Raw genomic sequence first — 17,614 nt, forward strand, 5'->3', positions numbered from 1 at the left:
TCTGACATATTTACACACACACACACACACACACACACACACACACACACACACCCGCCTCACCTGACAACACACACACACACACATTTCCTAATAACGTATAAACATTCAATTAAAATAATAACATGCTTAAGTTAAAATGGCCAATATATATGTAGGTAATAAAAAGATGTGCAAGTGTCTTTAGGGCTTTTTATTTTTAATAACACTTGATAAGAGGGGGGCCATTTGTTCTGAATATTATCGAATCAGTTACAGTCATGAAGTACAAGCCTATTCTTACACTAAACACGTTACTGTGGGTAACATCAAATATATATTTTTTACTGTTCAATAGTTGAATGTGTAACGCTGCACAGTGTCTCTGTTAATGAAACACAATTGAAATACAATATAGTTCAACTATCAATTCGTGTTAAAGGGGAGACTGAGGTGATCTATTCATATTTAAGAATATCACAATTCATACAGAAAAGAGATTCAGCGCTTTATGATACATAAATATAACAATTTACTTCAAAATAGCTTTGAGGGGCCCCACACATCGCCTTTGCTCAGGGCCAGAGATTCCTTGCTACGCTCCACTGTTATATTTCTCTGTTCACATGTGATAATATCATCCGTGACCTTGATACCCTGACACTTTGACCTCTGGCCGTAATAAAAGCTGACATCATCCTGCTGTGTGTGTGTGCGTGCATGTTCTCTTCTGAAGATGATGATGTATTACACTCTTCAATCGCACCAGACGAGACCTCTCGGCCTTTGAACACCATCAGCATGTTCAGCAGAAGACTTTAAAGCGCCGGGTTCACCTGAAACAATCCTTCACCTCTGGGAATAAGCTCCGCTTGTGATATTTAGGTTACATTCTTGCGCTGACGGAATGTAAATGCACAGATACGTAATAGGTTTGTTTGTTGTATATATTGTTCAGAATTATGGGGCAGATAAATCACGGCGGGGTGGTGAATAATGGCTGCTGTATGGTAACATTCAGACGTGTGTGTTGTTAACCCAGTTACACGGAGAGAAATACAGCTCCCATGATTCCACAGGGCTATTTTCACTCTTACCTCTCGTGACTCTTGTGCTGTGGGGCTGCGTCAGCGTTCTGTTCCACACCGAGACAGTGATCAAGCGCCCGACGCTTTCTGCAAGCGAGTCACATTCAAAGTTTGTTTGCCAACATGGCAATTTTACGAAGAAATTCCTTCCTTCAACAAAAATCTTTCCAAAGACTTTATGCTTTTCTGGAAGTCACCTTCCTCCGGGGCTGTGTGGGAACCGTGTTTTTTTCTCTTGCTTTGCAAATCATTACTTTATGTTCTAGACATAAGCCTTTTTTTTATTTGTGTGTTTTTTAGAGTGGAGTGTTTTTCTTTGAGAGAATGTTTCAGGCTCAACCTTTAGTGTTATCATTTTGACACTTCGTTTTGTTTAAACAACTCCGGTTTTCCTTTTCATTTGTTGTGTGTGTAAAATCACCTGAGAGAACATTGCATTAGAATTTTAGCAAAATTAAGATATCAGCGATATCAGATGTTAAAAATACAAATCAGATGAACTGCCCACCAAAAAAATCTGACTCTGTTCAGTCTGATCTTACATGAGAATCTTGAAATAAATAATGTAAACTTTATGTATTTATATTGAATTCTGTATATACTTTGAATTAGGTTTATTAAAACATCTCCAAACATCACTGAATATGATATGTACAGCTTACAATTTCCAACAGTTAAAGTATGTTAATAGTGAAGTATATGAACTGCAAAGCATTTGCATATCATTACTCTTGTCCACATCTAAAGGGCAATATTTGATGCGATGGGTCAAAGATACTTGTGGCCTAATGGTTAGAGAGCCAGACTTAAAACTCAAGTTTGATTCCCAGGCTGGCAGGTTCCCAAGACTTTATTACAGGTGACACCCGATGGGAACTAAGGCACAGTGTTCACATATTGAAATTCTTTTTATAACTTTAAATCCATTTACATAAAAAAACGTAGTCTTAAGGTTTTTCATACTGACTGTATTCCTAAAAAAATTCTTTCTGATCCTCAGCCTCCTCTTACAGTATTGAAAGGTCTTTCTCCATATTACATTAAGCCTTTCAGGATAGGCCGTTTCTACGACACTACACACAACAAAGTCAAACCAAACAATGAAAATGGATAGATTTGAAATACGTTCATTTAAAGGGGATACATTACTGTCACAGCAGACCTTCATCCTCTAATGCAAATGAATTATTATGGTTAGTGTGTACTAATGTGTTCAACAAGATTATTTTTAATCATATAACTTTATATAAATGATGACAACTGTAGCAGTTTCTACAATTAAAGGATTCTCCATTAATGTGACTACATCAGCAACAGTTTAAAATAAAGCTAGTTTTCACCAAACCAAATAAAAGTAGTTTTTTAAGAAACAAAAGGTTCAATATAGAGCCTACACAATCAGTCATTTAATGTCATTAAATACAATAAATAAACTGGTAGAAAACCATACACATGCTAAAATAATGGTTACAAACATCTCAACAAATCTAACAGAGATATCCATAATGAATATATCTTTTAAATATCTCAGTAAAAAATACTTATTATATACAGCAGCCTACATACATCTGAACTATATTTATATTTAATAGTGTTTGCAGTTTTATAAACGTATAAATTAAATTCCACATTATTTTAGTTTTAGCACATTATACATGCAGATTTAAAGATCGGGCTCATGCGATGTCATGCATTCTGACTTCTTTACACTGTTGAACATACTGGCTTCTCATGCTTAACATGTTCAACTTGTTAAAAGTGCTTGATACACTCCCCCAGCACTGCAACTTGTTTCAGAAAGTGTTTTTATAATTCTGGATCCCTGTGTCATCAAAGGTATCCTATTCCTTTCATTGGCCATTCTCCTGGACAATCATGGCAAGGTGAAAGAAAAGAGCCGCCCACGAGCGAGACCCGCTTACCATCAAGATTATCAGAGCTGTGTCAAGATGGTCTGCAATGCAGCTCATTACTCTTGCGATAGTGAAGTTTAGATGTGTCTGTTTTTTCATGGCATTTCGCTGATGAATGTTATATAAAGTTTGCAGACGACACTACTGTTATCGGTCTCATCCGGAACGGTGACGAGTCTGCGTACAGACAGGAGGTGGAGCAGCTGGCTCTATGGTGCAGGTACAACAACCTGGAGCTGAACACGCTCAAAACAGTGGAGATGATAGTGGACTTTAGGAGAAACCCCCCTGTACTTCCCCCACTCACCATCATGAACAGCACTGTGATTGCAGTAGAGTCATTCAGGTTCCTGGGCACCACCATCTCTCAGGATCTGAAGTGGGACGCTCACATCGACTCTATTGTAAAAAAAGCCCAGCAGAGACTTTACTTCCTCCGGCAGCTGAGGAAGTTCAACCTGCCACAGGAGCTGCTCGTACAGTTCTACTCAGCTGTCATTCAATCCATCATATGCACCTCCATCACCGTCTGGTTCGGCTCAGCCTCCAAAACTGACCTCAGAAGACTACAGCGGATAGTCCGGACTACAGAGCGAATCATTTGCACTACACTTAAAGAACTGTACTCATTCAGAGTGGGTAAAAGGGCTCACAAAATTACCCTGGACCCCTCACACCCAGCACACTCTCTGTTTGAACTCTTACCATCTGGTCGACGCTACAGAGCACCGAGCACTAAAACATCCAGACACAGGAAGAGCTTCTTTCCTCAGGCCATCTACCTCATGAACAGTTAAATGTTCACCTTTTGCAATAAATGTGTGCAATATTTTTGTGCCAGATTTTTCGTATATAGCACCTTAAAATGTGTATATTTTAAACACCTGTAGATATCTCATATAATCTGTATATACATATCATACACCCTACAGTGCAATAAATGTGTGCAATACTTTCCCCCAGACATTTCACATATATAAACTCATAACTTGTATATTTTAATATGTCACACTGCACTTTTACCTTTGTGTGCTTAACTTTTATTTTTATTCTGTACTTTCGTTGCCTTTGTTGATTGTTACTTGTCTTGTAACCTTACTTGTGTACTGGAAGCTTCTGTAACCAAGACAAATTCCTCGTGTGTGTAAGCACACCTGGCAATAAAGCTTGTTCTGATTCTGATTCTGATAAAAGGTGGATATAACGCTGGATTTGGAGATGGTTGGAAACGTATAGATGGTGCGGCACCAGCGCTAAAAGATGCTGCACATGAACCGCACGTGGTCAAGTCAAACTAATTCATATGTCTGTGTTTTGTTGGCAATCGTTGTGTGTGTGCATAATGTAAACAACACAAAGGGATTAATGCGATGATGTGTTGTGTGCTCGTGCTGTAGTTCCATCCCACTCTCCCCACTAGTCCCGCCTCTAGCAGCTCATGTTTTTCCGGAAATAATCGTACAGCTGTATCTCTCTTAAATACATTTTATCAAACTAAATACCCTTCGAAGATACAACGTATGCATGAAATACTACTGTATAGTCATTCAAGATTAATATGAGATTGGTAGAAACTCGTGAAATCTGTGATCCATTGACTTCACATGTCTTCATGTTGTTCCTGTGAGTGAGTGTAACTCTGGGTAACTTGCTGGAGGTTGATTAAACTACCCAGAGTTTAGCTTACGGTATGTTCACCCTGCTTTCTAGAATACACCCCTGAACCATGACCAGGTTAGCCCAAGTTTCTGTCAAACCTTACGTGTAATAAACACTAGCTTCCGTTAAAAGAACAAGCCCTTTTTAAATGGATAAAGTGAAACATTTTGCACTAAGTGTTTATTCCCCTTAGAAGTCCATTATAAGGAACAGCGTAATGTACCAAAACAACAACCACGGAAAGCCAAATGAAATACATTTGATTTGTTCTCAGTTTGTCACTGCCTTCAGCCACGTTACATGGTTTCTTTATCATGAACTTTAATAAAGAACAAGCGTAACACTATTCTTATCCCTGGAATAAGTTTATTTATTTTAACAGGAGCTAGTGTTTGTTACCATTAAGGTTTAATAGAAATTTGGTAGTTGTTGTTTCGGTAAGCTGTTTTGTTATAATGGACTTCTATTGGGGAGAAACTCTAAACGCGAGATTTATCACTTTATCCGTTTAATCAGGACTCGATCTTTGCAGCTAGTGTTCATGACAAGGTTTGACAGAAATTTGAGCTCACCTGGTCGTTGTTTAGGTACGTTAAACCTCGTTTAGTGAGTCCTCCGGCTAGGATTATCCCAACCGCAGATTCAGGTTTACAAGCCAGTCAATACTCGCATTTTCCCCCTTCATGAACAACAACTTTTGCTACACAATAAAAACACCTTTCATGGTTTGATAGATTTGAACAGTCAGAAACGACACAAAACACAGGTATTTTGAGTTTGTTATAGTGAATTCCTAATCTGGAGAAAATCACTTGCTGCCCTCCATCGGCACTTTGTGCAAACGACGACCTGATCTCTTTTTGGTGATCTCTGTTGAGTTTTGGATTGTGTTGTTATTACGGTGAGACAGTGAAGCAGGTGCATGCACAAACCTCCAGCTGTAATTAGACGTGCAGGCAGCTCGCATGCCACAGCGCATTTCATCATGAAAGGCTTCTGATGTACCCAAACATCTCATCCAATGACATCACAGCTTCTGTCAAACATCATCAAGCAGTGTACGCGTATGTATACACAGTTAAATCTCCTGTATATATATATATATATATATCATATTTTATATTTTAGATGTGTTGGTCTGTTTACGAGACTCGTGTGTGGCGGTGGGTGTTTTTCTGGGGGTCTTTGAGGACACTCAAGCTCTCTTCTGTTCTTCTCTAGTCAGTGATCTCCATGTGGCCGTTTAGTAAACAGATCTTAGGAAGCATCTGATGTCCTCACAGGACCGATTGTGTGCAGACAGATCATCTCCTCTGAGACTGTCCTTCAAGTGTCCAATCTCATTAGTTACACAAGAACGTGTCATTTGATGAGATGAATGACTGTTTTAATTCTTATCACATATACACACACATGCTGTTGAATATTAGGTGCTGCTAGGGAATTGTAAAGTGCTTTATGATCAAAGGTTTGGAGAATATTTTTGGCTTAATATGAAAACTCATTGTACCAAATGTCTTTACAACTCAAGTTTAATTGTTTTTCATTCTTTAGCACTAGTTGAAGCAGACCTGGAAACTCGTACTGTTTCAAATCTTCATATCCTCCTCACGAAGTTGGTTGAATCAAAATATAACAAAACAAGCTAAAGGTACAGTACAAAAAGTTCCTTCTGGTTACATGTTAGCCAAAATATTTTGTTGTGTTGTAATGGTGTGGTGAAGCTCTTCAAATATCGTGGACAAAATAGGTTAACAAAGCAGAGAGTTATTGCTTAAAAACACTTTATGATCCCTTCCTGGTTTCTAATGTAGACTACGTATTTGCAGCGTGTTCTTATACCACCGTGCAGTATATATAATACAAATTGACAATTATACATTTAAGATTTTCTAAATGACTACATGTATGCTATAGATTGGAAGTTTACAAACGTTAAAACAACTCTTTTATTTAAAACGCAGGATGATGGTACTTTGAGTTAATGGCTTGTTCAAGTTCTAACCCAAAATATGAAAAATATTGATAATGATGCTTGACTTTGCAAATGTTAAAAAGAATAAAAAGTAACACAACGAGACAAAACAAAACACACACTGTGGAGTGCATAAAGGCCGCGTGCTGTTTTGCTGAATTGTTTTGGCATTTATGCATCTTTATTATGTATGTAAAATAGGGCAAAAGCCTCTTGTTGAGGAAATACCATCTTTTACAGGTTTTCTTGCTGTGCGCGACACTTTTGCCCAATTAAATTGATGTATGGCACCGGCGCGCGCACCTGCTGTAACTGTGATTTGTGACGCACGCGCACCCGTGGCCGCTGAGGTGGAGTGAGACATTTGTGCAGGATAAAGAAAACGACAAGACGCATATGAATTCAGCAGGAAACATGAGTCACTAGAATGTCGTTCGACTGTGTGAATCGGCTGGATGTGCGGCCTCTAATGCGTCTTCCACTCGAAAAGGCATTTTCCTGAGAAATGGACTCGTGGGGTGTAATGCGTCTGCGTGTAAAATTAAAAGTGCTGAGAGCGCACATCAGAGAGACACACGTGGCTGTCGGTGGGATGGAGTTCGGGCCCTTCGATTGCCTGCTGTGTGGTACCTGGAACTCATTAGAATCTCAACATCTCCCCAGGTGACGGCATGCGCTTTCCCAGACGCAATTACTGCAACGCGCGTGCCTGTAAAAATCTGAGCTGCGCATGCATGATAAATGATATGTATATTTATCTCTGTGTGATATGCATGTTTTGCATGTTTGCCAACACTAATGTGTTTTTGTGTGTCGTCTTGTCCGGTGTGTGTGTGTGTGTGTGTGGTTGTGCTGACGTCTTCATTTCGGAGGCAAACAGGAGGCTGCTGGGTCACCTGCTTTCCCTGTGGGAGAACAAACTCATCTTCTGCTGGTGTCCAGGGACCTCATCAGGACCTGCTGCCATGGCAACGCCTATACGCCAAACAGCATCTTCGCAAGCCGACACTTTTAACAGCACCCATGAAGATGCGGGGACACGATTGTGTTTCTCTTCGCCTTTATTCGCTTTCTACTTTCCATGTCTGTTTTTACCTCTGTTACTTATTCGTTTGCATTTATGCGTCACGCAGAAGCTTTCATCCAAAGCGACCTACAGTGCATTCAAGCTCATTTTCTAAGATTTACATTTTCTCATACGGAGGATGACAATTATTATTTAAAGTTTGAAAAATGAAAATGATATAGGCTATTATCCTAGTTCTAATTCCAAAGCTGTATAGCCTAGATCACTTATATGAAACACAACGTGATCCTTAAAAGCATTTTTCACCATATGTCAAGTCCTCTGAAGCGGCAGCTTTAAATAAAGAAGTGTGTCACATCTTAATAGCGCTTTGATTGAAGAATATTTCCATGCATGGTCTTCAAAGGTTTACGTCATTAAAACATCATATACATTCTTTAATGTGATGTCTATTTGCTGTCTAAGTGTCAGTGATGCTGATGTGAATCTCTGCTCATGGGACGAGCATCTCAGCCGTGACCAAAGGCCAGATGATGACAACAGATTGACCATCTGCTTCTCTAACTTTCTGAGTGCTCTTGTTTACGTTACGTAAAGTTTACGTTCAGCCTTTCAGATGCTGTTAGTCCTCCTAACTTTCCACTTATAGTCCAGTTACTATTTAAGTGCCCTTTGTCGTGACTTATTTCAGCAATTACTGTATTATTTAACCTTCTGGAAAGTTTATACACAGTGTGCAGTCAGTATTGAAGTGATTTAAATGGATCGTTGATCCAAAAATAAAAATTCTGTTATCATTTTCTGTTGTTGTTCCTCCATACCTGTTTAAATGTCTTTGTTTGGTTGAACACAGAGAAAGATTTTTGGAAGAATGCTTGTAAGCAAACTGTTCTTGTCGACCGTTGAATACTATAGAATGGTTGTTTGCTCTTCCAAATATCTTCCTCTGTGTTCATCAGAACAGAAACATTTCTATATTTTTGGGTGAAGTGTCACTTTAGTGTGATGACAGGCAGCAGTCGTGGAAGAAACCGAACAGCTCAGGATGCAACATGAGTGTCTTATGTGTCTGCGTGTTATGCAACACAGCAGCTTCTGGTACAGTAATGCCCTTACAGTAGCTCTGAGCCGCGTGTGGTTTTTAATTTCACAGCGTTTGAAAGGCTCAGATATCATTTCCTTCATGTTTAAATAAGTACATATTTCTGTCTAGTTTTCCTGTAAAAGTATCTTTATAATGCAGGTCCATGACGCTGATATGATGTGTGTGGTTTTCATGTTAATGTCAGGAGCTGTATCACCGTACAGTAAAAAGCTGACCTGATTCATATTATGACGTCCAACAACCTCTTTACATATAGCCTATAGGGCCTGTATATCCAAATATATTTTACTCAGGTTCATGTAGTATATACTTTACATTTTTACAACTGGTACTTAGTCTATTAATGATTTTAATGTTAAAATCCTTCTGTTTGATACTGTAAATCCAGATATGTGAATAACAGAGGTCAATGTCTGCAAAGCTTCATAAAACGGGACACGGCAACACCTGCTGGATCCCCCGTCACGTCAGAGGTATTGAAACGCTTAATCAAAAACATAAATAGCCTTTGTATCATAGCACTTTGTTATGTTTAATATGTACAACAATAAATGATTTACATAGTTTACTATTCTATATTACTCGCTTATTCCCAAAAGATGACGTTGGTTGGTGAAGCACTTGCTTTGGGAATTCTGAACGCACAGCGGAAGTTCTTTCACAACGCGGCGTCACATAGAACCCATTCTAGAAACATCATTGGCTGTTTCTCAATTCAAAGAACGCAAAGTAATGGACTTGTGTTCTTGTGGTTTACGGTCTTGCGAGGCAACCTAGGAAGAATGCACTTGGATGGATGCACCGCAATGACTTCGTAGACTTCAGAAAGATTCGGTACACGCAAGTCTGCATACGATGCATCCTCAATATGAAGAACACATCCGGGAACTTCCATACATTCTCTGTTCTTGACTATTGCAACCGGACAGTAATGATAGTGAGAACATGAGGACAAAAGATCCCTGAAGAACGGATATTGAGAAACCAGACCTCACGTGATCATGATGATAGAAAAGATGAACCTTTGAGAATGTAGTGAAGTGTAGTCTCACTTCAAAGCATGAATATTAATGAGCTAAAGTCATATTATGGTCTAGTAACGTCGAATACTCTAGCATGAGCTTTATAATACTCACTAGGATACTCTTGGTCAAATTGTGGTTTTGGTTCGATTGGACACAAAGACAGATATTTGGAAGAATACTTGTAACCAAACAGTTCTTGGACCTCATTGACTCCCATAGTAGGAAAAATGACAATGGTAGTCAAAAGTGACCCAGAAGTTCTGTTTGCTGTCCAACATTCTTCATAAATATCTTCTTTTGTGTTAAATAGAACAAAAACAATTATACAAATAATTTTTCCTAATATGCTTGTAAATTTCATGAAATAATCAACTTCATAAGTGTCTAAAAACATTATAAACTTAAGTATTTAAGGGTAGTTTAAGTGTTTGAATGTTTTTGGGGCCACTGTATATTACCGTTTGAAAGAGAGGAAGACGAACTCACAATTAGAATTAATCCTATTGTTTATTTGACTATTGATATACATGATGATCTAATTGGCAACAACGCTGTGTTTCAAGAAGTGAGCATTCCTTTACAACAAATAACACGTCCTCATTACAAGAACTACAGCGGACAACCATCCATTTCTCATCCTCAAACTACAACAAATCAAGGAATAAATGTACAATGTACAATTTGAACGCTCGCTCGGAGAGAAGTGTCGCACCGCTGCAGGTCCATGCCCTAACGTGTCGAGATGAAAGAAATCAGCAGGCACCAAATGTTCTCTCTCGATGGGTGAAGTGTCTGGCGATCCTCCTCAACTGACCCATGATCTGTTTGGTCATCTAAACTGGCCAAGAGTCAATCCCAGATCAGCTGTCTTCAAACGCACTGTCCTCACACCCCACATCACATGGAGCACAAATCCCCTACAAGTGTGAGGGTTGGACTTTTGTTTCTTACAAAAAAATATGAAATAAAAAACAGCAGGTAAATACAGCAAATTCTACATTATAAAATACACTCGCTTCAAGATAAATGAGATTTGTACAATACATACATCTATATATATATATATATATATATATATATATATGTATATTTATATAGAAAGCATAGATAAAATATGCCTTTTAATAACCATATCTGACAAATGCTCTTGTATTGCACAAATTAGTATTTTGTTTTGAAACAAACAGTAAATAGAAAATTTCCCTGTGCTTCATCGTGGGTGATAAAATACATACTGCATGAATCACATTCATTCACAACCATCAATACACAATATAAAGAAAGAAAGAAAGAAAACAGATCGACCGTCAGTCTCAGTAATCAGAAGTAAAGCGACTCAAGTAAAGCAAAACTGAAATGTCTTTCACAAAGAGGGCTCTTCTTTCATGTTTGTTTGCTTCTAAAACATTTAAACTCATTTCTTCATGTTTTCACCTAACAATATATATGAGGTTCAGCCATAATGAATTCTTTTCTAGAGGATTCATCTGATGTGTGGATCAGAGTCCTGCCTATACAAGACGAGCATCTTCATTTCATTATTACAAGATTTGATTTGAAACGTTTTGCATGTGTTACTTCAGCGTTTGTCTTGAAAGGAGACCACAAATATTGCTTAATGTAAGATTTTTGTGTTGCTGTAGTCTCTGTTTTGACTCTTTGTGAGCTGGCTATTTAGACATCTTAGATGCAATTTCTGACAAGCTCTGTGCGCAAAATCCAAGATTAACATGTACATTTAACCGATGCTTTAATCCAAAGAAGTAAAGAAAATAAAGCAATTCATCAGAGATGAACAACTATAAGAAAATAGCTGTCATTAAACGAACTGTGTATTTTATGCACTTGAGAGTATTTAGTAGATGAAACGGGTTGAGTCCCTGTTGGGTTGACGTACGTGTTTCTAACGGCTGTAAGGTTTTTGGAACAGAGTCTGTGTGCTTTATTCAGAGAGTTCTAGAGTCGAGAGACTCTTTGGTTTGAGAGTTGAGTCTGAACGTCAGAGTAAATCTGAAAGAATCACATCAGCACAACTACAACAGAAGCAACACATTTCACACGCAAATAAAGCTGCAACCTTCTCACTAAAGACGTATGGCTCGTCTCCTGTGCAAAAAAAGTTTAAATCAAAGGCAGTTCGTTGCACACCGCTCACTATAATGTTATTGATCTTTTAGAGAAATATCTGTTTTATCACTTATCTTTGATTTAAGTCAATGTGAATGGTATTCACGACACATTTAATGGAACTGTGTAACAGGATTGACAAATAAAAGTGGAATGACTTATTTCCTTTTGATAACGCGTTAATAAAGATTTGTGTTGACTTTGTAAATATATGCACCGATGAGAAATGGGGACTGTACTGCATATGAGAAAAATGATTTCCGATGATGAGTTGATGACGACTGTAAATTTTGTTTAAATCTAGACGTTCACCTTCATGTCTTTACAAACGTGACCCTAAAGTTGACAGTATTACCTAATATAGTTCCTTTTGCTATTATACCGACAGAACCCAAATGAAGTGCCATTGGAAGATTTTATTGAAATAGGTAGACCGGTGCACTGATGTTCCTCTCATGTCCATCGCTGAATGTAATGCAAGCAAACCTGAAGGCAGGAGTGGGAGATGTGTTTGAATCCTAAACCTCATGCACAATAATTCTCTCAGACGTTCAACAGGACACGAGTCTGTTTTAGCTGTGACCTTTGTGTTTGGCTCATGTGTGTCAGGTTCCTGTCAATTACAGGTGAGCTGCACATCTCATCTGGGTAAATCTACACAAGGATATCTGATACTTATTTACACGTCAGTCTGTTACCTGACACGTGGCCGTCTCACTAAACACACACACATGACCTTCAGTCCTAATGAAATATTCTTTACTATGATTTGATGGGTATTATTGCTGTTTTCAAAGTGGATTGAATTCACTTTGCTGATGTAAAACTGATGGAAGTGTCCGGACTGGACTCCAGAGGTTTGCTTGCAGCACATTTGAGTCTATTGATGTTAAACTGGACCATGGGTTCTTTAAATCGACTACAGGATTCACAGTTTCTGCCAAAACAGAGTAGCTTCAGTTATTTACACTGTTTTTACAAACCATTTTTTGTCTAAAAAGATTGAAATGCGATCGTTACGGTTCCTTATCATTTATTCACTCTCATGTGAAACACAAAAGAAGATATTTTGAGAAATGTCTCAGTGGTTTTGTGTTCATTCAATGGAGTTCAGTGTTTGATTATCAACATTTTTTCAAATCTTCCGTTTTGTTCTGGACTAGAAATAAACACATATACAGGTTTGACATGACATGAGGATGAAAAAATTATGGCAGAATTGTCATTTTTGGGAGTATAAAGAAAATAACTATAGCACGTTTTGGCAGAATCTCTCATCATCATCACATGAAACCAAACAGCTCCGAATGGGACATAAAGTGATGATGTCATGACCCGTCAGCCAATGGAGCGTTGTCGGTTTGGTGGCATTCGTGATGCAATGCGTGTTTGAAAGTCGAATGATAAACACAGGATTGTAGTTCTATCAGGCACACTTGGGAACTATTGCTACATAAAACAGCCCTTCACCGAACCTGCCACCTGTGCGTTCACCGTACATCTGAAATAGAAAATCACATGTGCTATATTCTTCACTAGTAATAAAAGCCCAAAGCCGTTACAGTAGAAACTTTAACACGTTTTTTCTTTAAATGCAATAAATATGGTAGTTATCATTTATACCTAAACGTAGCAAGTTATTGCTGAACGTATACGTGTGCAAAACGACTACTTTCATCTTTAAAAAGAAGGTCTTTATCGTGTTCTCCTCTCCATACCATGCAGTTTTATAACATGCAAAAGTAACACTTCGCAATAGAAGCCCATGGTGTGAAAATGATCTCTCGCTAGAAGTTAGTAAAGACAGATTTTAAGCTCCGGTGCCATCGCGTCTGATTGTCTTTTACTAGGAACTGCACCTTGTAGTGACACTGAGCGATTGTTTTAATAGATACCGACTGTTTTGTACCTGGGACATGAACAGAAAAAGCAAACAGAAAGAGCAAATAAGTGTCAAAGAGGAGAACTGCATTTTTGCTGCTTGTCATCGCTAGCGACACATAGAAAGAGGTATTCATCATGCGTTCCCAAATCAACACATAGCACTAGATTTACACTCCTGATGTCTTCTACATCAAACCTGTCGTGATAAGGATTCACACCGACTGAAGTAAGACCTTTAATGATAACGTGTTTCTTTCAGTCTAATATTTGATATAATAATCTCTACGGATCTCACTCATGCATTCAAACTGTGAACCTGTGCAGAAATCTCTTGTCAGTTCAAACAAACAATGAACCACAAGAGAAATCAAAGAGTCGTTTTCGGTTCCTTCAAAAACTAAGTGTGTCATTTCAGTTCATGTTACATTCAGTAAACAAAAAAGAAAACGCGTCCAAATCGTCACAGAAACGACTGGCGGTCTCTGTCCGGTGAGGGCAAGGTTTCACTAAGGTCCATGTTTTCAGGGATCAGAGCTTGGAAAAGTTCGCTCGTGGCCCGTGTTACGCTGTCATACGACGGGGGGGAAGATGTCCCCGACATAGTCTGGGTGATCTCGGCCTCGGGTCCGTAGTTCTCCTGCATCATACAGGCCAAGAGTCCCTCGTCCACTGGCACGCCGTCGCCGTCATATTTGGCCGAGTCGGACATGTTGATCTGACGGTAGAGTAATGAGGCTTGTTTCAGCTGCCGCCTCATCAGATGTCTCTTGTACGCTCTTTGGATTATGATGGCCGACACCTCCTCTTGTTTCCTCCTCAGGGTGGTGGTGATGGGCTCGTACGAGATCTTGGACGGGTTGGCCATCATGAACTTTTCCTCCATCTGCTGTTTCAAAGCATCCATCTCGCCCGACTCGCCCAGCACGCGTTTGGTGAAGGCGAATAAGATGTCCAGACAGTGAATCTTGTCTCCGCTCACCATGGGCAGGTCCATGGAAATGAGTTTGATTTTATTGGGCTTGGCGATGCGCAGCGGTTCCGAAAGCGTGTCGGCGAAGTCCGAGAGTTTGGAGTACTCTATGAACTGCGTGGCCTCTGGGTCGAACTTCTCCCAAACCTCGTAGAACATCTCAAAGTCGTCCTCGCTCAATGGTTCTGTGCTCTCTTCCGTAGCCACGCTAAAATTCTCCAAAATAATGGCGATGTACATATTGACCACGATGAGGAAGGAAATAATGATGTAGGTGACAAAAAACGTAATGCCCACCGAAGGATTGCCACAGTTGCCCCGGGTGTTGGTGCCGATGTGAGGGATGTCCGGGTCGCACTCCTCCGGTGAGTTGTTCAGTATGGGGCTCAGCAGGTTGTCCCAGCCGGCGGAGGTGGTGATCTGGAACAGACAGATCATGCTGTTGCCGAACGTCTCGAAGTTGAACATGTCGTCGATGCCGCCTTGCTTCTTGACATAGGCAAAGTTGGCCATGCCGAAGATGGCGTAGATGAACATGACAAGGAAGAGCAGGAGGCCGATGTTGAACAGCGCCGGCAATGACATCATTAAGGCGAAGAGCAGGGTTCGGATTCCTTTGGCCCCTCGAATGAGTCGAAGGACCCGGCCAATCCGAGCTAAGCGGATGACTCGAAACAGAGTGGGCGACACAAAATATTTCTCAATGATGTCGGCGAGAACCACACCTGTGGGCAGAATAAGACTCATTAGTCCAGATCAGATTTACACATTAGTTAATGACAGATTTGCCCAACATTTCAAACCTGCCAGACGGCATTCAATTATAACTTGCCATGAAATATCTTGAAATATATCAGTGCCATTGTTTTGTCTGGAGATACAGACCAGTAATGTATTCTTATAAGGCATATTTATAAAAGTAACATAAATATCGTTATCAAACTAAAGCATTGTCTTGGTGCAAGCTAAGTTGTGTCTGTCTTTTGGTTAAACTGGTGCTGTGTGTTTTTATATATAGATTATTTATTGTCTGTTAGGCTCAAGATCCACCGAGGCGTTTTTACGTACCTGAAAGCGGCGGTTGAACAATGTTTTTTTTAATCATAGTTGGTAACTACGATACGATGAGCGTGATAAAAAAACTCTGAACGCCGGCGCTCTGATGCTGTGGAAAAGAACGCCAGCTGCTGTCGTTATCAAAAAATGTGGGATTTCAGTTGGAAACAAATTGAAAAAACATGCCTGACACCGGCAGAAAAGCCTTGGTGGACAGAGCCGCTTATAGGGGCGTCGCAAGTGGGGGAACGGGTGACTGAGAACATAGGGCCCTGGCATGTGAGGGGCCTTGAAGTTCCTGAAATTATATTTATTATTATTTTAAAATTGTGCGCCTATACAGGTCTGTGCAACTTCTCTGTTCTCCTCTAAATTTGAGAAGCTTCAGCAGACGTCTGTGTAAATGCCTCACACTCGTACAGGACGCATGCAACAGCAAACTGCACGATAGGCTGTATGAGTGAAGTGGACTCACATCCCTGCTGAAGGCATTCTGTTATCACTCCGCTAGGGACACGTTTATTCTGCTCCGGGTTTTCCATTTCCCGCTCACAGTCTCTGTGTTCACTGACTCCGCTCACAGCAGATGATGAATAGTCTCATCGACAGGTAGATGAACTTAACAGCGAGTGCTTGATCGGATGAGGTCATATTTGGGTAGTTTGTTTTTAGTATTTGTGTGGGAGATGTATAAGTGCAGTGGCAGTATTTTTGGAAGCCTGCTTAAATGATTGAAATGGATCTGGGTGGTCTAAATGAACATCAAATTCACAAACATGAGGCAGGAGACTGTGAGAGTTATATTCTATATATACAAAGCTTAATATCGTTGGAATTGAATATAAAGGGCTTTAAAACAATCACTTGAAAACAATGTACACCAGACTACGGAGCGCGTGAGGGGACAAACAGCTCAAGCTTCTTGTTTTAACTGCATATTGAGGTAAACTTTGGATATGTACCATATTGAGGCAGTTCTTCTGACATAGTCAATTTATCCCTAATAATGTATAAACATAAAATAATAACATGACAAAGTTAAATAGGTCAATAAATATGCAAATAATGAGAAGATGTGTATTTAAGCCTTTTCATTTTAATACAAATTGATAAGAGGGGGGCCATTTTTTCTTGACAAACTCGACTTGGTATTAAACTTTTTAAGAAATATGAATTGTCAGTCTAAGTTACAGTCACGTGGCATTATTACACCAGTCATGAAGTGCCAGCCTATTCTTACACTAAACACGTTACTGTGGGTAACATCAAATATATATTTTTTACTGTTCAATAGTTGAATGTGTAACGCTGCACAGTGTCTCTGTTAATGAAACACAATTGAAATACAATATAGTTAAACTATCAATTCGTGTTAAAGGGGAGACTGAGGTGATCTATTCATATTTAAGAATATCACAATTCATACAGAAAAGAGATTCAGCGCTTTATGATACATAAATATAACAATTTACTTCAAAATAGCTTTGAGGGGCCCCACACATCGCCTTTGCTCAGGGCCAGAGATTCCTTGCTACGCTCCTGACCCTTACAATGTATTTTTTTTTTCTAAATGATGAAGAAAACTCCAATGGTGACAACACTCATCATGGTTCCAGCCAATCAGCTGAGCCGACAGAGATGACTGCTGAAACATTGTCCTCTTCTCGACCCCTCCTGATCGTCGTCAGCATTCATTCATTGAAATCTGCAGGTGGTTCTCAGTGCTTACGATCTGTGCACTGTACATGTCACATGCTATTTTTGTCAATATAATAATGAAATCATGTTGAAAACATTTCCCCATTA

The 17,614-nt window shown here is 39.4% G+C and overlaps 1 protein-coding gene across 1 annotated transcript in view; it reads right to left on the reverse strand.

The window, feature by feature from the left end:
- Positions 1 to 14,242: 14,242 nt before the first annotated feature.
- scn5lab (sodium channel, voltage gated, type V-like, alpha b) overlaps positions 14,243 to 17,614 on the reverse strand; it is a gene marked incomplete at its 3' end in the record, with an annotated part of 67,423 nt that continues 64,051 nt past the window's right edge. The window contains exon 26 of the mRNA XM_079488347.1: positions 14,243 to 15,477. Within this exon, the coding sequence (XP_079344473.1) occupies positions 14,243 to 15,477 (1,235 nt within the window). The remainder of the gene's footprint in view (positions 15,478 to 17,614) is intronic.

This window comes from Barbatula barbatula, assembly GCF_947034865.1.
Source record: "Barbatula barbatula genome assembly, chromosome: 23".
NCBI classification, from domain to species: Eukaryota; Metazoa; Chordata; class Actinopteri; order Cypriniformes; family Nemacheilidae; genus Barbatula; species Barbatula barbatula.